This window comes from Tursiops truncatus, chromosome 5 (assembly GCF_011762595.2).
Source record: "Tursiops truncatus isolate mTurTru1 chromosome 5, mTurTru1.mat.Y, whole genome shotgun sequence".
In the NCBI taxonomy this organism is placed as follows: Eukaryota; Metazoa; Chordata; class Mammalia; order Artiodactyla; family Delphinidae; genus Tursiops; species Tursiops truncatus.
The window spans coordinates 21,740,632-21,766,185 of record NC_047038.1 but is presented as its reverse complement, the minus strand read 5'-3'; the positions used below and the strand labels follow the sequence as shown (position 1 = coordinate 21,766,185).

Genomic DNA, 25,554 nt, shown 5'->3' with positions numbered 1-25,554 from the left:
GAAGAGGCAACGCAAGCACTAGATGTCCTGAGTGCTTGTCTGCCGAGAGGTCAGAAGTTAGGAGAGTGGAGCAGTGAAAACTGTGGCACAGTCTTGGAATTGTGGTCAGATTCCACTTTTGTCATTGAGAAAAACTGTTCACGAATCACAGTAGCGTGTCTGTACTTTTCTAAGGCACTGTTCTAAAAACACGTTGAGACTCTTAGGTGAAGCATGACTAGAGAGAACAGACAGCTGGGCATTTGTATGTTTCCTTATAATTTGCATCTTTGTTTGCATGTGAAGTAATACCAATCTATTTAAAGGAATGTTTAAATGTATAAAATTGTAATACACCACTATCCTTAGTATTACTACCTCTGTCTTTTCTTTATTATTGACACTTAGCTCTTTTTTATTGATCCAGTTCTTGTCATGACAAAGGCAGTGATAGTAATAGCAAAGGATGGGAGGGAGGGACAGAGGAACAGGTGAGGAAAAACAGAAACCCTTAAGTTCTCACAGTGCTACTCTGCTATCACGTAAGAGAAGTAAACACTTCACAGCCATGTTCCTGCTCCTGCATTCTTTAGGATGCTATTTTCAGGTCTTCAATTCCAAAGAATTGTGAGTATGAACAAGGGAACTCTATAGCCTGGTACTGATACTCTACCACATTTTAAAGGTCCTTCTAGGACAAAAGTGATTCATTCACTTGAATTTGCAAATGCATTTCTTTTCAAGTAAATATTCATTTCTGTACAACACTCAAGAATTCTGACAGCCTCTAAGATCATCACATTGTAACAAATAACTGCAATAAAATTAATTAGGTAGCAAAACTTCAGCTTTAAGGATAGTAATCCTACTTACAAAAACAATTCCTTTTGATGAGGATCTTCCAAGTTGAATTGATTTTTTCTTATAAGTTCAAAAAATTCTCCTCTCCTCCTTTAAAATAAAGAAAAATATTTCATAGTTATGATGAGTTCCCCAAGCTCTTATCCCTTTGGTCTAGAAAGACTCATGGAGTAAAATTTTTGGGGAAAAAATCTCTAATGGTTTTTTCTCATCTTAGAATAAAAATTATCATTTAAAAATCTTAAATACCTTACCTTCTTCTCTTCTACCATATTCTTTGGTTGAAACATTAAATCTCACCTCGTTTTTAACTACGAATCACAAATAATGGAAATTTCAATTCTTGAACATGATTTTAAGAAAATGAACCAATATGAGTTAAAAGTCTGATGCCAAGAATGATTTAAGAAATTTTGCGTATGGCATAATAAGATCTATATGCTTTCAGTTTAATTTCATATACCTCATCCACATATATTATGGTATAGGGTAAAAAATGTTCATAATAATTACTCTTTCACTATAAAGTTGTGAAGTCCTTCTGAAGCAAAGAATGACCAAGTAAAGTATAAACTAATATTCATTCACTGTATAGTGAATACCTCTATGTGCTCAACATTGTTAGGCGTCTTGGGAACTTATTAGACATGAGTTCCTTTCAGTGTTTAAAATCTAGTCAAAGACACAAACATAAGAGAAACTTACATAACAAAACTGCCCGTCTGTGAATAAGTACCAAAAATGAAAAGAGGTTTCAAAAGGGTTCAGAGGGGAGAGCCATGTGGGTCTCCACAAGGGTCGGGAAGCCTTTGTGGTTACAGGTATTTTTCAAATTCTTGGTAATTTGATCATCTTTATTCTGCAATCATTTTGAATACACTGAAATTTACTATATTTTCTTTTACCCTAATTAACTTTAAAGTGCTCCAAAATCCAAGGAAACAGACTCTTTTAGATGTAGTTACTTTCAGATGCACAGCAGTGGATATCTGGTATATGGTTTTGTGTGTTTCTTCTGTTTGTTTTTACTTCTCAAAAGAGTGGCTAAAACCATAATGCACATCCTTGTACAGAGGGAGAGAGGCCTGTGTTCCTGGGAAATCCCTTGAGTGTGACTGCCGGACTCCCCTCACTCCCAAACTTGCAGCAAAGACCTCAGTCTCTGTGTGGGAAACGAATGCTTGCCCAAAGGCAGCAACATCTTTCCTTGCTTTTAGAAAGGCAGTTTAATGATGCAAACATACCTACATCCCTAATACACTCTAATGCATACTTTAATTTTTGAATCACTAACTTCATTAAAGTTCTGCATTAATATCCTTCTTTTGCCAAAATCCAATAAAAAGAAACAAAATTTACTTGTCTGGCACTCAGCTCCTTTTCCAGCCCACGTAAGCTTGGATGACAGTATAAAGGAATTGTGAAATGGTCAGAAGTTGGGGGAGAGAAGGAAAGGAGGAAAAGCAAATGGCCTACATAATCTTTAGGTTGGCCAACCCAGCTTGGAATGACCTTGAGATGGTTATTTGCTTTGCGCCTTATTTCAGAGACAAACATCAGAAATAACTCTGTATTCTGTAATTTCTATAGCATTGAGTAAGCAGAAGAAGTAGACTTTTCTGGCTTCCTTTGAGAAACTGCTCCATAGTTTGATAGACAGCTTTGCCAGGACATTTGTCCTTATAATCTAAAAATACCTCAGTGTGGATTTTTCAAGTTTGAAACAATGCAAACACATCCAAGACCTATTTATCAACATATTTCTTAAAACTTACTTAATGTACAGTGCTAGGTCTGTAGCTAAAATAGCTTGCTTGATTATTTTCAGCGTGGTCTTATATTCGTCAATGGAGAGGCCACTGAGAATCTGATTGCCCTTTATAAAAAAAAGAAAACCATCATTAGCATTCCACCTGGAGAAGCTGCTGATAAGAACAAAATCTGAAAAAATAGTCACATCTCTTAAACACATGCCTAGTATTCTGAACTCAGGAAGATAGAGGACACCTGCTTACATAAAGTAAATACCGTGAAATAATGTTTCCTCTCTATGCACCCACCCTCATCGCCTTGTCATACAAGAAAAAACAGCTTCATGGTGGTTCATGGGCCGAAGTATGCATGTTTCTCCAACTCTTCTACTCCTTAGGCTTTAGTCCAGGCCCCAAATCTAATAATTATATACCTTTTTCCTTTGGGCAGGCTAACTGCTGTGATCTGAGAACAAGTAAAAGTTTGAAAAATCAAAAACTGTATTAATAGATGTGAAGAACAGGGTGAGGAAATTGTAAACAATTGATTATTTTAAAAATCATTTCTCTATGGCTTCTGTAATAAATCCAATAACATTTCTGGTGCAGATTCATATAATTTTAACTTCATATTGAGAACAGTGTGTATTCCTCAGGAACATGCCAATACAGATGGGTAGAGGGTGTGAGCAATGATGTGCTTACTGGTGGTATAAAGAAAGCAAGAGTTGAAACATCTATAAGGACTATTTCAAAGGTGGCTAATCCATGTGCAAGTTATCTAAAGTTTTTGCTATGTAATCATTTTTTATTTCTTGCCTGTAATTTAAAGCACAGTGACTCTCTAATCTTGAACTAAGTAAAACATACCTTGGGTACCCAGAATATACTCAAAACAACATCTGTAAATTGAGTCAGATGTGCTTCCTAAACCTCAGGGCTGAGAAAAAAACCCAGAAGCTTAGCAATAGGGTCTGGAGGTAAAGGATTTGTTCTGAAGAAAGGAAACTGCTGAGCCAGGTTCAAACATTGGTTAGAGGATAACTGATGCTGAAATTGTGGTATACGTCTAATTAATGAATCTGTGATTACACAAGAAACATTATTTTTAAATATTAAGCCACTTTAGATTCTGGGCAAAACAAAACTATATTCTGATACTTTTATTTATTTTAAGACAAAACTATTTCAAGTGGAAAAGTAGAAATGTCTTTTGGTATTGTATTTTTATTTTCCCTTCCAAAAACAAAGGCTGTAAATTCTTGTGTATTGGTGCTTACAAAGACAGAATATAGATGGGCCTTATAATGTGAGGCCAGCCATATATACAACCAGATTCCTTTTATGTTAAGTAATAATATATTACATAAGTTTTATGTTATCTAATAACAGAGAGAGCTATGATAGGCATACTGTAAAATACGTTTTTTTTTTTAAAAGGTTAGCATATTTTGTTTAAAACTAAATAGGATATTAAAATGAAGTTTGAGCTGAAGGGCAAAGACAGCAAATTCCAATGAAGGTACAGATGTTGCTGCTATAACTCGACACACACATTCCTGAGAAGTCTCAGTTCGGAAAAACCCCACACTAAAAATAACATGGTTTTTGGGAGAAACAGTGTTAGGGCAGACCACTCAAAGCCTATGTGACTTTATAACCAGAGCACAAACCAAATCAAGAACTGGCACCTCTGGAGGTAACTTGGACAGGCCAGGCTAGCGAGTCTAGGGGCTGCCTCTGAGGACATTAAAGAAGCACAGAAACAGCTGAGTGGAAATGGTGGTTTGTGGAAGCCCAGAGGCAGCACAGGGGGAACTGGATGGCGGAGACGGATGGCGGAGACAATGGGGCTGTACTAAGGGAGGTGCTGAAGGAAGAGCAACCTCCTTCCCGTGGGCCCAGAGCAGCCCAAGGCGAGGGAGAGCGCCTCAGGGCTAAGTGCCCATTTTCAATATTCCTAAAACAGAACCGAAAGGGTTGCTCATGCAGGAGCCAAGCAGAGGGCTTCTTCCTTCCTTGCTGAAGGTCAAAATTCAACTCCCATAATTCTAGCACCTCACCCAAGAGAACTTGTTCATGAAACAGTACAACTTATACATTTTACTGACATCATTCCCCTACCTCCCAATCATACATCAGCTAATTCACGTTAAACAGTCACATCTGTAGCAGTCTGTACTAGAGCATGTGCAGAATTTATAAGGAGGTGCCCAAACTGGCCACATAACTCTTATCCCTTCACCCGCACCAACAGGTGCGATTGCGTTCCCCTTCACTCAAGTAAGAGAGAGTGGCTTGAAGTCGCGGCGTATGCCTGCTGGAGTCTGCTGGGTGGGGTGGGCTCCAGTACCCTTGTGTCTGATTCCTGTCTGAAAAATCTACAAGGCAAGACACAGGCTGGCTAGATGCTCTGATGCAGCAGTGAAGGAGAGGTTGCTACTGAACAGGACGGGCTGCCTTCTCTGAGTTTTGGAGGCATGGGGTTGGTTTAAGTCCTGTCCTGTTCAAGAGGACCACAAAGAAGGCAAAAGAACCTTAGCAGAAAGGAGCTGAAAGCCAACAATCAGAGTTCCGGGAGCTGAGGAAGGAGCCGTAAGGTGATAAACTGGACAGAGACGATCACTCATATTAAGGCGACGTCAGTGGAAAAGCCACACAGTTAAGGCGCTCGGCCAGGATCATGGAATTACTCGTAAGAAAAGAACTAGGTTTAAACACCTACCAGGCACAAACAGGGGGACACTCATCACACTACCAGTCTCTTGTTTCCTATTCTCCAAGTCTGGGGGAGTAGGAAGGGACATGGGGGTTTGGGGGTGAGGAAGGAGTCAGAAGAAACATAAGGGAGGGATGAAAGGAGCCAACCAGGGTGGGAAGAGAGAACCTGAAACTAAATCAAGCCCCACATCTGGACTACTACATAGGGCTGCACATTTTGGTTTCTAAATTGAGAACTGTATGCTATATTTTAGGACCTGAAGTAGTAACTAGAGGGTAAAACTTATCAAAGAGTGACCACAAAAGTCATGGGCCACCTGTGTTTTCTGGGGCTCAGGGAAGAACTAGTGCCACTGGGCAAATGTAAAGAGATGGAGGTAAAATTGCTTTAAAATTATATACCATGCGTTTGTGCTTGTTCAACGTAATCGTCTACAACTTTCACTGTTTTCTTCTTATAAAGGTAATACACGCATACAATGGGTAATGTGAATAATGAACAACAAATCAAAACCAGAAAATAAAAAAAATATTAATAGTTTAACTAGACAAAGCCGTTGCGAACATTTTGGCATATATCATTTAAACCTTATTTTCCTTAACAAAAATATGACTAGAGTAACATACTATATGCTTTCTTACATTGATAAATATTCATTTAGCCAAATTGTTGAATAGCTTTATTCCTTAATGAAAATGTTTATTAGTGGTCAAAAGTTTCCATAAAAAGAGGAAAAGGTACTGCCTTATGAAAGAAAACCTTTGAGAGTACTATAAACCACTTCATTTGACAAAAACAAAAACAGAACTGAGAGCCATAAAATACCAGTTTTGTTTGTTTCTAATTTGGAATAACCAAATGGAGGTGAGTAACCAGTTTTCCCTTTTCAGGCAACATTTAGACAGTTTTGGTTTCTAGAGAAGTGAGGCTGCGAAGATCTCAAATGTTTTGGCTTTGCCTTTCTTACCCAAAAAGGAATAAAGCATGCTCAAGAATTTATGTTGCTGGGAATAAATCCAAAACTTAAAAATAAAACTGAATTTATAAAGTGCTCTGTTAAAATTCTACAACCATAAATTAGGTACTTACAGGGCTATTAAGGATCATCAGGCACTGGTCAAAATGATGATGCTCCATGATCGAATGGCAGTAGAGCTGAGCAAGGGGGTGTTCACTTCTGGGTTTGTTGAAGCAAGGAAGAAAGTTTAAAAAAATTATCAGTTTCCCCAGTATATCAGTTATCAATTTCTCCTTATTATTGGTTAACTGAAAAAGAGGCTACTTCACAAAAATTAATCCAGCTAACAATTTTCTCTCCTTTTGCTAAGAAGAGTGAGGGAATCTCTGGGAAATACATATAAAGAGTCAAACTGTTTTCAAATACCAATGTTAACTGATGCCGGTTCAAAGTATGAACAATTTGATTGGTTTTAATATTTATTAAAATAGTAGAAGGAATAAGGACAAAGGATTACTTTCTCTACACACAAAAAAAAATCCCTGAAATAGCTGTGCCAATAATAGTTTCCAGTTTCAAAAGTGCAATTAATTTAAAATCTGAAATAAATTTCCATGCAAGCCTTTCTTCTGAAATAAGGCTGAAGGTCAGCATCCCTATGTGTGCCTGTATATAAGAAAAGAGTCAACTGAGATGGAATTAGCTGAGGTGTGAGTGATGGGAGGCAAGGAAATGGGGGACAGTGGGTGCACATCCCCTTCTGGAGGAAGGAAGGAGACAGCTGAGTCAGAAAAAGTTCCCAGCGTGGGATCCAGGTTATTTCAATGCAGGACATCCTGGCGGTGCTCTAAAATGAACTTGGGGAAAATGGTAAAGACCATTCGGCTGAGTGAAGTGAGGGGAGGAATATTATAGTCAATTCATTATATGTAACAGAGTCACAAATCAAGTTCTAAAGCATGACAAGCAGAGTCCTCCACCTATTTCTCATGACCCTTCACATGTGAACATAAAGCACCATTTGCACTCTTTGTTCTTTAAAAGGAAGACAGAAAGTTATAGCTCCTGAAAGTCTCTGTTTCTTGAATTAATACGACAGGGGTTTATGAATTGTAAAGCACGACGCAAGTGTTAGATAACACAATTGATTTGTTATTCCTCTGTACTAGTACATGAATCATTCTTTTACTTTGCACTTAATTTGCTGAAGATAGAGAACCTACCCAAGACAAGAAATGTAACACAGGAAAAAATGAGTTGGAGTGAGAGAAGCTTAAGGGAAAAACAAAAACAGTAAAACGAAAATAAAGGTAAGAGAATGGGTGATCTCATCTACTAGTGTTTAACCCACCACGGATATTGCTGACTTCCAAACTGCCATGTTTTGTTGTTGTAACCTTTCCCAAGTGAACTCCTGCCTTGTCTTCTTTGTTCCTTCCGTATTTAGTGAGTTGTACCGTGGGTCAGATACTGTGCTTATCACTGGACAGTGGGAAGGCAATGGAGGGACTAAAATGAGCAGATTTGTAAGAAAAGATAAATCTGCTGGAACCAAGACTGGAGATGCATGGAGACTACCGGGATTTAGTTAGGAGACTAGTGGGAAACCATTCTAGTAACCCAGGTAAGAGACAGCTTGGGTTACAGTGGTGGAATCCCAAATAAAAAGAGCTGCTTAGGAGGTAGATTAGTTAGGAGTTGGCAATGAATCCTGATGTTGGGAGCTAGTGGGGATGCGGGAGATGAAGGGGGAAAGTATGGAGGCTAAGCTTCTGCTTTGTCATTTCTGACATAGGAAAAAAGGGAGAAGATGATTAGAGATGGGGGATGAAGGAGGGGAAGATGGACTAGTTGAGTGCTGGATCTATTAATTTTAAGGTGCCTGAGGTACAACCAAATGGGTATAACAGTCTGAACTCGGGTCTGGGCTGGAGAGAGAGATGTGGATCACATCAACATGCTTGGAAATCCAAGCCACAGGAGTGGATGAGGTGCTCCAGGGAGATGGCCCGGGATAAGAGAGGGCCTAGCATAAACGGAATCGATGATCTCCCTCCAAATCCTGCCTGTATTCTATAGTCTCTATTTTGGCAATAGCATTTTCTCATCACTCAGACCGGATAAGCTCAAGTCAACTTCAGTACAGCTACCGCCTTCTTCATTCCCTTCACTTAGAAAAGGAAAAGCTTCTAGAGTATCTGTTATTGTCGTTTATACGAGGAATCCAAGCACATCCAGTATTAGCTTAGTATCAGTTTTATTCTGCTGTTACCCTGTTAGCCTGTATTCCTTTTGAGTTTGTTATCATTAGGGAAAACGACTCTACCAATTACTATTTACTGAGAGCCTATGCCATGTCCAGCACTGTGCTAAGTAGTTTACATTTAATTTTTACAATAGTCCTCTGTAGGACACTTCAGCTCACATCAGAATCTTCGGTCCCACCTCATACTGCAGCCATTGATGTAGTGTCCAGCTTCACACCTGCTCTAACTAACTGCACGAGGAGCCCGTCAGAAGGCGCCTGCCCTGGCCTGCCGAGAATACCTCTCACTTCTGCCCACAGGAGGGCTCTCTGCACTCACACTCACTCAGCCTGGAGCGTGTGGAGTTAAGGCCTCTGGAGGTCCCCTGTGACCAGTGGGGTATGGCAGCCTGCGGAGCTGCCCCTCCCCCTGCAGTCTCTGTCCTTTTGCGAACAGTTCTGGGTCTCATGTCGTAAGACTTCTCAAAAGCGCCTGGTGGGACTGAGCACCAGCTGCCTGCATGGGTGGACAGCTGGATACCTCGTCCTTCTCCTGGCTTTCCCTTCTCTGTTTCCCACTCCCAGGCCTGCATTCCTGCTCCCTGGGATCGCACGCGCTAATAAGCTATATGCACGCCAGCTTTTGTCTCAGGCTGTGCCTCCTGGGTGACCCAGGCTGAGACCTCTAAAACTGGCATTTTAGCATTTGTTTTTTAGATGACCAAAGGTACAGAGAGATTATCTAACTTGTTCAAGGTCAACAGAAAAGGCAGAGCCGGGATTCACATGCATCCTTTTCACTGCATCACACTGGCTTGTGACCCACAGCACTCTGCACACAGTATCCACTCACCAACCCAGTTAGAAGCTGGACTAGAAATGCGATTAGGTGGATATAACACAGACATGTTTAAAACTTCTAACTCACATTACATTTTTAGACAGTGCAGAAAGGACGGTTTCACATTAGAGAAAATTCTTGGCTTGTGAGATAGATGAATGCAAATTATGTGTTTGCCTTTACTTCTAAAAATATGGATTTATGAATCAATGAAAGGGTGACAAATTCCCCAAATTTTCCATTTACAAAGATATTCATGGAAACCAATGCATTCTATATCCTGCTACTTTTTACTCTTTCAAACACAAGGCTTCGTTGCCTCTTTATTTGAGGGTGTGTCACAAGGACCCATTAAACCACTCCTGCTGCTGGGTTATTCCCACACGTCAGTGAGCAGTCATGGGCTAGCACGCCCTCCCTGCATCTCCTCTTGTCCTGCAGTTGTTGGTCCATCTCTGAGAGTGGCGTAAGGATGCCAATGCAGAAATCAAACCAATGTCTCAGGAGTACAGAACCTTAGAAATCAATAGAAAATGAAAGTTCTGTGAGAAAAACACAGCCACCCCAGCACAGTACTCCTTTTCACTGATTCTGACAACGGTCCTTAATCTGGCTTCTCATCCATATATATTGCTCTGGGCTCAAATCTCTTAGCTACTCTTTGTCAACCCATTTAATTCTTTTTTTTTTGGTAATGTATTTATTTATTTTTAAATTTGGCATTAAAAAAATTTTTTTTTTATTTTTTGGCTGCATTGGGTCTTTGTTGCTGCACACGGGCTTTTCTCTAGTTGCAGTGAGCGGGGGGCTACTCTTTGTTGCTTCTCATTGCAGTGGCTTCTCGTTGCAGAGCACGTGCTTTAGGTGCACGGACGTCAGCAGTTGCAGCATGCGGGCTCAGTAGTTGTGGCTTAGTTGCTCCGCGGCATGTGGCATCTTCCTGGACCAGGGATCGAACCCATGTCCCCTGCATTGGCAGGCGGATTCCCAACCACTGCGCCACCAGGGAAGTCCCAACCCATTTAATTCTTAACTTCACAATTTCTATGCAAATCATCACTATTGCCTTCTATGAGTCAGGGGTTATTTTATGTTCCTATTCTCTGTGATCACAGATATTCAAGTTGATGATTCATTTGACCTTGTGACCCCAGTTCTTGGACCTTCTTGACTCTGCTGATTGCCCTTTTTTCACATCAACAATAGACAGTCCCTTCTTTGTTCCACAGCTCCTAGCTGCTACCAGGCATAGTCTCTTTGCTACTCCCTGTCCCTCCCTGGGGAAAAAAAAGCAAGATCTTCAACTCCCATCTCTCCTTAACAGTATCCCCCTGTGAAAATAGCTAAAACGTGTTGAGCATGTAGTCTGTGCCAGGTACTGTTCCAAGCACTTTACATCTACTTATACTCCTTAATCCTTACAAGAAACCCTGTGAGACAGGCACTGTCATTATTCTACTATACAGAGAAGGAAACATAGAGAGGGAGTTTAAATGACTTGCCCAAGGTCACAAGGTGAGAGGAGTCAGGATTCAAATTTGCACCATAACCATCACAGCTCCTGCGTGGTCGTCTAAGGACCAAATGAGCTCATGTACATAAGTGCTAGGAGGAGTTCCAAATGCCATGGGATAAGACCTATATTAAGTGTTAGCTTCTATTATTATTATTACTATTATTATTAGCGACTAACTGAACTTGCACTTTATTCATATTCAGATCTCTAGTCTCTCAAGCCCTCCGACCTTACCAAGGATGATCTCACTGGCTAAAAAAGACTCTCCTCAGTGTGAACTTCACAAATTGTGATTCCTGTGCTGTCTTTACTGCTCTTTTAAGCCTCTAGGAGCCTGCTGACCCTGTTACCACCGTGCCTATTCACGACCTTAGCTCACTCCTGTTCCTCTGTCACAGAGCAGAGAGGACCATGGTACAGGGCAAGTTCTTCCAGGACAACTATACATGATCTGATTGTCGGTACCAGGAAATTTTTTATTGATTTTGCTGAATCTCTAATCTTGAAAAAAACATTCATTTGGTCATTTTACCTCTTCTAACCTCCATACTATGTATTACTTTCTCCTCATTGCCAAAACTCCTTTCCCCTCCATCCTCCCTCCCAAAGGACACACACATGCATACACACTTCTCAGTTCTTCATTGTTGTCAGTGGCACCATCATTGTTAATTTCTTGGACCCAGAGTCATGATTTTATCCCTTCGTTCCTGCATATAACTAGCTGTTCAATATTTACACAATTTTCTCCTTCAGTCTCTTCCTTTCTCTAGCTAATATGTGATGTTCACATACACCTGGCTTCCCCTACCTAACAGCTTTCTGGCTGGAACTCTGTGGTTCTAATTATTACCCATTTACCTTGTACCTTACTTACAGACTTTTCTTCCTAAACAATGCCTTCATTACCCACTGCAGCAATGGCTCCTTGTCTTTTCACTACGCCGAATATAAAATGCACGGCTTGGTTTTCCAGCTCTCCCTCGGAAGGGTCTTCTAACTTCCACTTGTTCATCCTCTTACTTTCCATCCCTAGTCAGTGAGCCTTCTGACCACTCAGACTAGCCATCATGTCTGTTCCATGAATATGCCCACTTCACGGTGTTCCTGGAGTACCTTCATGCTCTCCCCTCTCCAAATCCTACACACTTCAGAGATCCGGCTGCAGTCTCACCTCCTCCATTAACAGTAAGGATGGGCTACACTGATCGTCGTCAGTCTCCTCTACTGACCACTTATAGCCCACGTTATCAAACAACACAGGACTTACTAGATACTTTCTGGCATTAATCACCATTGTTTCATGAAACTGCAAATTCCTTGATAACAGAAGCCGAATTTTATACTTTTATAGCTCTCTTTCTGCCTAGCAAAGTACCAGGCCCCAGTAACTGCACATTATCTCTTTGCCTAAAATGTAGGATAATTTCACTGTATTTATAAAACACCAATCCTGACTCTAACCAAATAAATGCATCTACAAGAGTCCTCTTATACTGACGGCAGGCCTAACGTGGGGAAACTTCTCTACATAAGCAGATGTCTGCGCTTCAGCCATTTTGTTCCTATGACTGCCTGTTTTTAAAAGAATAATTCAACAACTATCTGGAATCACTCTTGCCTCCATCCACCCATGTGGGAGAAGAAAGCACAAGCAGTGAACTCTTCTCTCAAAGATTTCACTGGTGTACTTGAAGCGCTCTTCACAATGGCAATCTTCCTAGGCCAAGAAGGAATCAAAGAATCAGATACTGAATCGAAACACAGTTTCCTAAACAAGGAAAATCTCACTTCAATTTAATTTTCTGAAAAGATGTTCAACAAGCACAAATGACAGAGTTCAGTTTCTAACTTTGCTACCATATGAGGGCTTTTTTGTCTTTCTGATATATTACTTTTACTTTTGTGTCTTACTGCTTTGGTTTTCTCTATAGAGTGTTTGAATATCTGATGAGGTCTGGACACAGTACACCTTTTTAGAAGTTAGTTCTTTATATGGAAATGTTTCTGATACTCTTAGTCTCCAAAGAGTCCCCTGGTTAAGAAAATCCTACTGGAGGTATCACTCGTTTACCACTAGGGAAAGGAAAAAAAGAAACATCCCTGGGAAATTCTTGGTTTCCTTTACTCAAACCACAAGGATGTAGGAAGAAATAAATATCTCTGAAACTCCTTTAATTTTTTTAAAAGTTATTATTACTTAGTGTAAGTCTGCTCTGCGGTGTATGTGAAAGCAAGATTGTGTGGTCTGACTTTTTCCCAGGACTTTTTTTTTTTTTCAAAGAGAGGATGACGTTTCTCCAGATGTTTTTCCGGGTAATTATTTTTAAATAAACAAAGGAAAAAATAGCTTAGTGGCTTTTTTCACTCCAGAGCAGGGCAGTACGGCAATCCACACACTAATAACCCATATCCCAATGATATGGTGTTCAGTGCTGAGGCAGGAAGAGAAGGCAGCACCGCTGGCTCTCATCCTTAGGCCGTGCTTGACTCTGCGCTGTGAATCTTTTCACGTCGTTGTTTCCTTCCATAATTACTCCTGTGTTGATGGGAGGCTCAGGACCACAATCACATGACAAAGCACAGGGTACAAAGGACATGTCACCCAGTCAGTTCTCCAAAACATTAGACTTTAAAGAGGAGACAGCAAGCCTCTGATAGTCAGGCAAGAGCTTGCTATCTTTTCCCATCAAAGGTCAGCAGAGGACACGGTTGCTACATCGCTACAATTCTTTTTACATGAAGTTTTCCGTTTACTGTATTTAGATAAAGGGAATGTGATTAGAGAGCTTTCTGAAATTCCCTCAAGATATCAGACATGTGGAATTTCCTAGAGAGATCTATGCTTTAGTTGAATCACTTGCATACCTTAAAAATGCTCTGTAGTAAGAGATTTCACCATTAAAACGTATGCCTTTCAACTAACTTGCTTCAAGAAAATAAAAATGTCACAGTGGCTCAAAAATCTGATGAAAAGTGATATCACCTTTATTATCTCATTTGTCATTGCAAATGTTACTTAAGCGTGGTTCAGAAGGGAGCCTGAAAAGCTTGTCTGAAGAGTTAGTATCTTACTCGCAACATCAGCCAAAATGCAGGCTTCAGCTCCTAAGATTTATTTAACACTTAGATATGTACCAGGCATTCTACCTGGTAGTGATGTGTGTTATGTCTTAAAACTTATATGAACCCTATGAGGTAGGAATGCTGTTATCTCGATTTCACAAGCCAGGAAATGGAGGTGTAGAGAGAGGAGTGTCCTGCCCATGGTCACACAGGAACTCTGTGGCAGAGGTAGGATTTGAATCCAAGTCTGACCCCAGAGCCCAAAGGCTCCAACACTGTGTTCCACTGCCTTCGCTAAGACCAAAAGCCTCTTTCTAGGCAGCATTTACTAAGTACTTAGGATAGAGCTAAGCACTTTTCAAATATTATCTTTTATTCCAGGGTGAAATTCTACCTTTTCTGATCTACTCTTAACAGTTTTCCAATGAAGCTCCTAAGCTGGGTGTATATAAACAAAAGCAAAACGCTTGGTAATTATCTAATGAAACAAGATTCTCAACATAAATAGTTTTTGAACTTCAGGCCAGAGATGTTACCAACACAATATTGGACTTGCATTATTTTTTCCATTTCCCTTAAATAAAACCAGAGTATGTTATGGGACCTTGACCAACTGAAATTTTGTACCATCAAATTATGCTTGGCTTTTACTTTTAAAACTACAATTTAAAAGAAACAATCTCTTCTGTTGCTGGGGTGAATGCCTTACCGCTGTATGTAAGAGTTATTCACACCGCGGTGATCCAAATCGTGGCTTAAGGCAGCAATCAGCAGTGCGAGTATCTCCAGGTCAGTCAGCCTGTTCTGCACGACCGAAGAGCAGAGGAAAGAAAGAGAAAGAACAATTTGGTAAAGCGCATTATACCACCTCTTTCCACCAATCACGTGGTTTTCTCCTTAGTGCTTTACATATGTGCTTTCTAGTCACATAGGACTCACGCTAGAATCCTATTCTGCAGGCAATCAGTCGTACTTTGTTTTCAGAATGGGATTATCATTATCAACCGAAAAAGTTCAAATGCCTCAAATAATCAATAACCTGTCCACCTATAGTCTATATATATATATATATATATGTATATTTCTTTTTAAAGAAGATGTTGGGGGTAGGAGTTTATTAATTAATTAACTTATTTTTGCTGTGTTGGGTCTTCGTTTTCTGTGCGAGGGCTTTCTCTAGTTGTGGCATGCGGGGTCCACTCTCTTCATCGCGGTGCGCGGGCCTCTCACTATCGCGGCCTCTCGTTGCGGAGCACAGGCTCCAGACGCGCAGGCTCAGTAGTAGTGGCTCACGGGCCTAGTTGCTCTGCGGCATGTGGGATCTTCCCAGACCAGGGCTCGAACCTGTGTCCCCTGCATTGGCAGGCAGATTCTCAACCACTGCGCCACCAGGGAAGCTCCACCCTATTTCTTATAAATGTTTGCTATGGCAGGAAAGTACTGCTATGGTATCTGATATGGCTTCTTGGACAACAATCACTTTTTTTAGCTCTAGCCAGCTAAAATGTGCACTCTATGAAAGTAGAGACAGAGAATAACATTTTTAGAATTTATTAAATAAAAAAGAGCATGGAAGCTCTGAATTAAAAACAGTTTTATGATGTATGCCTGGAATCACTGACATAGAATAACTTGTCGATTCCCACTGAAGTTAGAATCTAAGGACAGAGATATGAAAAATTTGGCCCAGAAAAGAACGAATTACTTGAACGTTTTCTGCATTGATCTTCCTGTAAACAGTCTCTGGTCAATGTATATGAAACCAAAACCGTTTCCATGAAATAGTACTTATAAAATTAACAGAGTGCTCCAGAGAAAATGTGACAGAGAACCCTGGACTCATCTATGGAGCCAAGTTCAGGACCTGAGTGGTTTTTGAGGAATTCTACTATGGAGCAGGTTGAATGTGAACATGAGAAATTTGATACTTTTCTTATATTGTAGAGTTTTCTTCTGAAGGAAGCATTTATTTGCCCAAAGGCTATTAAGTTTAACATGAAGCTATTTTAAAGATTTTTAAAAATAGGCCATATATATTATATATGAAAGAAAATTAGAAATTATTTTGCCATACCAGTCTTCCTTAATTAACAAAATGTAATTTATTTTGTAAGTGGCATTAAATATTATTCTCAATCGTCATTAGTGCACATTAAAAAAACACTTGAAAGAATATGCTGTATTCTTGCAGCAAAGCAACAAAATGTCTTAAATATATAAATGGCTCTAAGAAGTACCTGAATTTTGCCTGCTTTTAGTGCGGCAAACATGCACTGAGCTGTATTAAAGGCATGTCTCCAATTATGATAGGCAACATTCTTCCGATAGTTCTTCTTAACACTTAAAATCCACCTGCAAAGAACCTTTAGGAAATAAAGCGTTAAGTAGTAAAAATAACTGCTGACATTTATCACACATTTATTAATCTTCACGCAATGTACAAAGCATTTACATCTAACTCCCGGGACTCTGAGGGAGGCACTACCATTTTGATTATTGTACAGATGAGGAAAGTGACATTCAGAGACTTGCCCAAGGTCACAGTGCTTATAACCTCAGCAGTCTGACTTCAGAGCCTACCATGCAAACCACCGTGCTAACTAAATTAGATGTGAAATGCAAGGCAGCTCGAAGAAAGGTACTTTTGTCATGGGTAGGGCACAGACTAGCTTTTTAAAAGATATTATGTCCATGTGTCATCCATTAGGAGAGTCCAAGTAGGCAGTCACACGTGCATGAATTCACTCTCAGGGAGCCATGCAAGCAGCCAGTCTCCAGTTCTTCTCATGCTCCCATTCTGTATGTCTGCAAAAGTAATGGTGTGAGGCTCTGGGGATGGCTTGGGGGCAAGGCACACAGCACATGTCCAAGGACAAACTGGAGCTCCAAGTCCCAATCTTTGTCCCTTTTAAACTATGCTTAAATATTCAGGCAGAGTTACTGCTTGGTTACCAAGAAGTAATTAACAAAAAATAATATATGCAACATAAAGCCCTGGCGCGCGCGCGCGCGTGTGTGTGTGTGTGTGTTATACACATATTTTAAAAGATGGGGAAAAAAAGGATAGATTTCAGAAAAATCTCACAAGCTGGGTTTAATTCAACTCCTTAGTGGTGTATTCAGTAAAATCCCCAGGGACTCATGGGCTGTAAGCTTGATAATTTTGTGTTTGTGTTAGCATCAGAGTCTGCCTCTCTTCAATACTGAATGATTTACTATACTTTTGGGGATCTCTAAAAATAAATATGTGCTTCTCCCTACGTGTATCACTGGAGATATTTCAAACACAAAGGGCATTGCCCTGGGGAATAGAAAAAGTACCAGGGAAACGAATGTTGCTTTAACAGTATTCAACACAGTTTGATTGGCTGCAAAAGTAGGCCAAAAACAAGGTTTCTTCTTTGTTGGTAGAAATTGTTTATAGAGGATTTGGCAGAAAAATCAATGCTTTCATATCCTCCCTTTTCTTTTCAGGTCTCTTTGTTCCTGTTCTATGACGCAGTTCACAGGGAATTCTGATAAAAAGAACCCAAATGTCCCCTAGCTCTTTCACCCCCGAGTAACCATATTTCCCAGAGGATTTCCGTATGCCTAAGGTTGACGTGCTAACCTGAAGTACACTGCAGCATGACCATTTCTCAACAAAGTCGGCCCCGAAGATGATAGATTTATCTAATTAGGAGAATTTTAAGTAAGAGCAATTAATTTTCTTTGATATGCTTAGAAAGTGAAGTGTCATGGAAAATTACTGGCGATTAATTAAAGAGTCAAGGAAAATAAGCAGGAAAACCCAGAAATTTAACCTATGGACATATCTCTTTACTAATCATAAATCTGTAGATACAATTAAATAGGCACTTATGCATATAATGTGAAATAATGACCAAAATGACTTTATGAAACCTAATTCCTGATGGACTACTCTATTCTGCTTCTTTTTATTATCTGGCCACACTGCGTGGCTTGTGGGATCTCAGTTCCCCGAACAGGGATTAAACCCGGGCCATGGCAGTGAAAACGCTGAGTCCTAACCACTGGACCGCCAGGGAACTCCCTATACTGCTTCTATGGAAATGGGCCTACTGAACTAGGTAACCCAATGGATACCCAACTGTATCTCATTAGTAACTAGATTCAAGTACAGTTTTGGATTCTGTTATCAAATGTTCTTAACAGCGTTTAGGAAAATTATGGTCAGACCTGCTTAATGCTTGGTGGATATGCCTGGCGTGTTCAAATCTGTAGTCCAGTCTTTTGCACAGGACTACTGAGTAATTATGTGCAGTTTGGAAGACCCTAGGGAGCATGCTCAATACACTGAATCAGTCTCCAACATTAGGCTCCCTAAGTCCTGCACGGCGTCCTTAAGATGCTATGGGAGAAAGCGAAGAAAGAAAAAACACAGCTTAGCTCCTGCCTTCAAGAATTTCAATCAGTAGTGAGTGAAAGTAACAAAAGCACACATATAAAGGAAATAAATTCACATAAAAATGAGAGCACAAATTTATAAACTGTCAATAGCATTCCAAGTGGCATGAAGTCAATCCTAGGGTTCTCCCAGAAACAGAGGTTTTTAAGTCAGGCTCTGAGGAAGAGTATGTTGTGGCACAACATACTTGGAGCAGACTTGGAAGTGGAGCCATCCTGTCCATTCAGGGGAGGAACGACACGTAAAAGACAGAAGGTCAAGGAAAACAAGTACAGCACACGCAGATTTGTTGGAGTAGGGTTGAAGAATCTGCTTCAGAGCTCAGCAAGAATTATAGGAGAGTAACTCAAGATTTGGAAGCCAAGCAGAGACAGGAAGATCGGACATAACTTTCAGTAGGAAATATTCTTTGTCGGGGCACTTCATGGTGCTTAACATCCTCTCTAGCAGTCACATTTTAATTTTATCATCCTAAAATTATATCTGAAATGTACAGTGACAATAATATCTCAAATAAACAAAACCAGAAGAGTCACTAAGGCAGGAAGGCCAACCAGAATAATAGCAATGTTCGTGTTGATGTTGGCCGGAATTAGAATAGGAGTTATTCAAACAGAAAATGAGAGTAGATGAATGAGACATCGAGGAGAAATATCTGCCTAATGGATAAACATTCAAGGAAAGGTAAAAATAAAAGACTGTAAAAGAAATTCTCAGTGACTATCTTCATACCCAACACTCAAATGCTATCTAAAAGCTTATGTTTTTAAGAAATAAGAAATAAATCAACTTATATAAGAATTTCATAAATAGGTACAAGGATCATATTCCTGTTCTGTCCAGGCCCTTTCAACAGAATCAGCACTAGTGTAAAGTATGGGCGATCTCAGGAATGGAAAGGGATTTGAGCCGCTATCTAGGTTTAGAAGTTCCGTGACTAGCAAGAAGCAGAACTGAGATTTGCGTTTAGAACTTCTGGCTCTAAATGAGATCTTCATTCCATTAATAGAAGAGGCTTTTTAAAATGAGCCCTATAACCTACCACAGAGAAATCTGATAGGGAAATATAACCATGGTCAAATTTGGTCTAAGGAAGGGATAACTGACATGTACTCTACACCTGTGTGTTAATCGAAATATACAAGGGTGCACACATACACATGCATGCAAATAGACAATCTCACAGATGCATGTGTAATTCTCACAGGACTCCCGCTGGGGAGGTCGTACCACTATTCCCAATGAACAGATTACAAAACTGAGAATGTGAGAGATTAACTGCCCAAAGAAGTCAGAGGTAATCACTAGTCGAGCTATGACTCAAAATCCATGAACTTTCTCCTCCACCATGCTATGTCAATTTCTTCATTTGTAAAATAGGGACAATAACAACCAAAGAACCTTTCTTGAGAGCTTCTTAAAATAATTAAATGATATGATCTCTTAATCAACACGCTCTTATAGGAGTGAAGTATTACTAGAGAAGAGTCTACAGACAGTTGGTCTTTGTTTTCACCCAAGAGTAATATAAACCGGTTAAATTAAAGAAAGAGCTAGATTCGGGCCCCCAGTAATACCAGAAATGACACTGTATTAACCTTAGCTATATTAGCCCTCAGTTTTCATGCCTCAGTGAGGCTTTGAGAGCAGGGACGAATCATCACTGAAATGTGTACCTAGCACAGTACAGGATACACTGCTTACCGTTAATAAATATTCATTTTATGAATGAATGGATTGCTGGATAGTGGAGGCCTTCAAGGTATTTACATTTCCAGATAGGAAATCTGTACGAGGAGACTAGACATTCAACTGACTGGAAAAAAAGTAGTTTTAAAGGCAAATTACTGATTTTTTTTTTTTCATATCGGCCTTTCTATTCTCCCTTATTCTTTGATGAGATACACGTAGCCATTATGAAACAGAATAGAATTCCCTGATATCTCCCAACTGGTATTAGAAGGTATTGATTTCAGTCTTGCTATTTTCTGAGAGGCGAATAAGGTAATCGACGGGGGTTAAAATCAGTTTTCATCTTCACTCCATATGGGTGACCCTGTTTGAACCAAGAGCTTGGCTTCACATCAACCTCTTCACTCCCTCACTTCCAAAGGAGTTCACTCTGTTTTGGTCCTTCTTTCTACTGTGTTATCGTAACCTCCACAATCAGATCACGTTACTTCCCTACTTAAAATTCCTCAGTGACTCACCATTGTTTTCAGGATAAAATCCAAATTCCTCTGAATAGTGTACAAGGTTCTACAGAATCTGCTTCTTGGTTGCTTTTCTCAGCCCCTCTCCAGTGCTCCATGCCTCCAACCCCGCTTTCTGTCATCCTGCCTTTGCACACGCTGCTCTCACTGTTGGGAATATTCTCCCCTATTCTTCAACCTGGTGCTCGATACATGTGGGAACCCAATACATGTCTTTTTAATGGTTGATAACTTTTCTTTAAACACGCTGGGTATGCATTAGGTGACAGTATATGAATCTCTGAAACTTAAAAATCCTTATTCCATACTAGTGTCCAAAACTAATTCTCTCCCTTACACACACACACACACACACACACACACACACACACGCTTTCCAGAGGACACCACTGCATTCCTACCTCATGTTTCATCTGGAAGTTCTGCACAAGGTTGAGGTCAGTGAACATTCGGATTGTGCACAGTGCCGTTTCCAGGTCAGACAGCTCAAAGTCACTGAAGCTGAAGTCGGTGATTTTAAGTGTCTGGGCAGATGGTACCATGGCAGCCTTAGGTAAGGGGAGAAGAAGAAAGTGAGATAAAGCTGTTAAAGCAGCAGTGATTCACAAAGTTTTCTTGCTTTGCTATGGGGAAATAGCACACTGTGTTTATTTTTTTTCCTTTTAATGTCATATACTAGAAATCTTTTAATGTAGAAGTTACTCCTTTTTTTTTTTTTTAAACTGAGCCACATGTGGGTAACTAATATGGTTCCAGGTAGGCCAGGTGGAGGAGAGAGGGTAACTGTACCTAGAACAGCAGGCAGAACTAAGGACTCCAGTGATCCTGCCCCTTTATACCTCCTCAGTGTTATTCGTTCAACAGATACTTATTGAGTAATTATGGGCCCCGTCCCAGAGGATAAGTGGTGAGCAGGATAATGATAATGTTCTAAGCATTTTACATTTAATCCTCAAGACAACCTTATGAAATCGATCCTCTGGCTCCATTGTTCAAGTACAGAAACGTGAGCGTGGATGAACACTTCCTTACCCATGGTAGCACAGCCAGGTAAGGACTGGAGCCTGGCTTCCAGTGCAGACAGATTATGCTGCTCTCAGATTTGACACAATCTCTAATCTAGAGACTAACAGAACCTACTTTACTCAAGCCTGACCACAAGAATCACCTAGGGTGCCTATTAAAAATAGAATTAGTGGGCTTCCCTGGTGGCGCAGTGGTTGGGAGTCCGCCTGCCGATGCAGGGGACACGGGTTCGTGCCCCGGTCCGGGAGGATCCCACATGCCACGGAGCGGCTGCGCCCGTGAGCCATGGCCGCTGAGCCTGCGCGTCCGGAGCCTGTGCTCCGCAACGGGAGAGGCCACGACAGTGAGAGCCCCGCATACCGCAAAAAAAAAAAAAAAAAAAAATAGAATTAGTGATTCTGATTCAGTAGGTCTGGGATGGGTTAAGAAACTGGTGTTTTGGAGGGGGATCTGTGTTTTAATTAACATCCTCAGTTTTGATTTGTTAGTCATTTAATTGTAGTAAAACACTTGCAATTTCTTCAAATACACCTTGCTCTTTTTATTTTTTAAATCAATGTTCCTTTTACCTCCTGCTTCTCCTACTTTCTTTAACTAGAGGACTTAAGACACAGTTCCCATCCAAAGAAGAGTTAAATGCCCTTCAGAGCTAATCCCACCTTGGGAATACCTGTTTAATTACACGAAGTTCACTATAATGTAATTTCTTGTTTATCTGTCTCCTAAATACACTGCGACTGACAGGTGGGGCTGTACCTTACACATCTTTGTATCCATTGTGTCTACTGATGGATACAGTTTTGATATTTGTTAATATGAATATTTATTAAATGAATGGAAGGGGGAAAATCTTATTCCCTTCACTTAATTTGAGTTATAAGTTCTGGTTTTAAGGTCCCAAAACTTCTTAGGAGAGTGGAGCCCATTAACTTGAGTTAGAAAACTAGCAGACCTGGCAAATGCATTCCAATTCGTTTGGTTTGGTACTGAATATTTTTTAAAAACTACCGAATTTGTTATACTATTTAAAAATTGGGAGAGTTATAACAATAAAACAGGATTTCTGGCGTCTCCTGGAAAATCCGGCCACGTTGAGCCCCAATTCCCATGAAGCAATGCTGGCCACAGCCGAGGCCCCCCGGCTCCCTCATACTGAGCAAAGCTGTCAGGCTTCTCTCCTAGATTTCCTGCCGCGCCCCTGCCGGCATGAGAACTTGTAAGAACCCCACTTCTCCATCCCCTTGACTATTCACTCTGCCAGCACTGTAACTGCCTTAGCCAGATGTGGCTGAGATTGACGTGATGAAAAGAGGCTTTAACTTGGTGTGGGGCAGAGGGAAGAAAACCAGGTTCTTTCCAATGTTTTTTCCTTGATTCCCTCCAAACCCCTTAAATTTCTTCTGAGAATCTGGTATATCACTTCTCTGCCTTCCCTCCATCTTTTATGAAGTAAAAAGGTCAAAACTACTAAAACTTTATGGAGCAATCTAGAACTTTCCCTACCAGCCTGAGGGCGCACGCACATTCTCTGCTCATCGGGACCCTCGTGTTTTACTTACATATACCAGACCTGATTAAACTTTAAAAGAATGTCACCCTCTTCATACTCCAAACCAAGACTCTTTTGCCCAAGCCCAAAATTCACGAGGAAATACGCCTTCTGTTCAGTCAATTCGACAGGCTAATGCGTGGGCTGAACTAGGGGAAGAAAGGAGGGCTGAAAATGCACCGAGAAAGGGTAGCGCTGTTTACACCAGCCTCCAACATCGAGACGAAGCAGACAGCTTGAGGGGACCGGGGAAGTGTGGAGGTGGGAGAAGGCCCACCTTTTAACTCAGAGCAGATGACAGCTGCTTCCCTTAAACATTGCACAAGAGAACAGATGTTTGTTCCTTAGGGCATCATTATTCTTAGAGCAGGAAGTTTTCCCTCTTTCCTTCCACAACGGATATTCTAAACACAACGGGATGAAGACGGCCAACATGGCTTGTGCCTCGCCCCATTATACACTCTAACTCCCGACCGCTCTCTCCTGAGAGCAAAGACGCTTCTCTTCTGCTTGTTCAGCCACGTCACACCACGACTCAACCTTTCTAAGCTGACCTGGGGGGATGTGCAGACATTTTCCTTCAGAACCTTCTGGTCAGTGATACAGAGGTTCGGAATTCTTGGGATCGATTGCTAATAAGCCATGAGAAAGTCACACATCATTTAAAGCTCTCGTAAACTGCTTCTCTGACCATCACAAGAGAATTCAACTTTCTGTCTGCCCTGAAAGGGCTTGGGATAAAGGGGATTTTAAGTAAAACATATTGCCTGTCATTCTAACTTACCATTTTATAAAACGAAATAGTCTACATCTTACTAATAGCAGGGAAAAAATATGTGGTATTTCTGGGAGAGGTTATGTATATACAGTTCTGGATTTTTATAGCTTCCTTCACTGACCGTTTGATTTGTTAGAATTTGCAAAGTGAGACTTCTGACTTTGTTTTTCTTTGGGGGATAATATAACTTATTGCATCATGATGTTGAAGACAAACAAGTAACATATTTTATAGATTCTGTAAAGCTATAAATGTGTATATGTATTATGGTTGACTAATCCAATTCGAACTTCTGGAACTATGATACCACCTAATACTGCACAATACTGCTTATTTCCCCACATGAAAGCACAGTGCCTGTGAATTCTCAGGCAATAGCAATTAGATATTTTAGTGCTTCATCTGAATATAGTTAAGCCTTTCTAGGGTTGGGAGTTCTAATTTGTGTCAAATTAACCAAATACGGGATATAAAGAAGATACAAAGCTCCCTGGGTTAAAGATTCAACCTGGCAAACCGTTTGGTAGTACAAAGTCATTTTTCTTCTGAGTTCTTTAATTATATCTGCCACTCAAACTCATAAAGAAACTAGTTACCTCTCGTGACTCTTTAGAGGAAATTCTTCATTCAAGTTCCTTTTTTATGACTCTTTTTTCTAAAGTCTTGATCCCTTTTCACCATTCTTGCAAAAATTAAACAAAACAAAACAAAACTCTGGAAGTGAAATTCACTAAGGGTGGAACTGGACATATCCTTGGGAGTAGGACTGGATTGGGTTAAAGGAAGCAGTATTCAGAGCTATAAAAATACTTTAACTGCTCAGTGATCGTTAATTAAAAACAGCTGTTCTGAGTACCCTCTGACTGATGAGGATCTATATAATAAACTGATCACCAGCCGGCATTATCCTAGATCAGCTACCACATCTGCATTTGGCATTAGATAATGATCATAAAAAGAGAAACCTGAAAGCAAGGTGAAGCACACGGTAAAGGAATGTTTGCTATTAGGGGTTCTAGTCCCGATGCCCCACTGACTCTGTCACCCTGAACAAGATGTTCAACCTCTGCCCATTTTCTCACCTGTAAAATGAGGGGGTTGTCTCTAAGGTTTCATTTATCTCTGTGTCCACAGGACTCCAGGATCTATAACTGCCTTCTCACTTTGGAATCCAAGGCCACCCTGTGAGTGGCATCTAAATCTTGCCAGTGACCTTCCTGTACAGGCCCAAGCTCCGTCTCTGACTCTCTCACCATTTAAGGTAAATGGATGGTGCTCCTTAGCTGTGACGGTGATACTATGCTTTTCATGGGTACGTGGTAGCCTCTATACTTACTGCAATAATGCTCTAAATGAAAAATTGAGTTTTTGGAAATTGCCATCATTTGACTTTTTTATGCAAGGTGGGGAGAGGTGTCTATGTTTTTGCCATTTGTTTTCAAGGTTAATTAATGCTGTCTCTTTCACTTCCGGGTCTCTGTGGTAGATACTGTAGCAAGACTCCATTAACATAACACCTATTTCAACCTTTTCCTAGTGAGCCTTCATTTTCTGAAGAGTTAAGAAAGCTCAAAAATATATTTCCCTGACTCCCTTTCAGCTAGGGTTCCAGATGAAATC

At 40.4% G+C, this 25,554-nt stretch overlaps 2 protein-coding genes across 13 annotated transcripts in view; one reads left to right on the top strand and one right to left on the bottom strand.

Moving 5' to 3' along the window:
• The window catches only part of PDE5A (phosphodiesterase 5A), a 135,155-nt gene that overhangs the window by 10,352 nt on the left and 99,249 nt on the right, over positions 1–25,554 (bottom strand). For all 3 annotated transcript variants that reach the window (XM_073804681.1, XM_019927875.3, XM_073804682.1), the window contains exons 12-17: positions 20,983–21,129; positions 16,177–16,302; positions 14,649–14,743; positions 6,403–6,490; positions 2,616–2,716; positions 853–930 (exon numbers count right to left, since the gene is read on the bottom strand). In XM_073804681.1, the coding sequence (XP_073660782.1) occupies positions 853–930; positions 2,616–2,716; positions 6,403–6,490; positions 14,649–14,743; positions 16,177–16,302; positions 20,983–21,129 (635 nt within the window). The remainder of the gene's footprint in view (positions 1–852; positions 931–2,615; positions 2,717–6,402; positions 6,491–14,648; positions 14,744–16,176; positions 16,303–20,982; positions 21,130–25,554) is intronic.
• USP53 (ubiquitin specific peptidase 53) overlaps positions 1–25,554 on the top strand; it is a 203,953-nt gene that overhangs the window by 150,389 nt on the left and 28,010 nt on the right. For all 10 annotated transcript variants that reach the window (XM_073804914.1, XM_073804913.1, XM_073804909.1 and 7 more), the window contains one exon: positions 25,069–25,195. The gene's annotated coding sequence lies outside the window, so the exon portion shown is untranslated. The remainder of the gene's footprint in view (positions 1–25,068; positions 25,196–25,554) is intronic.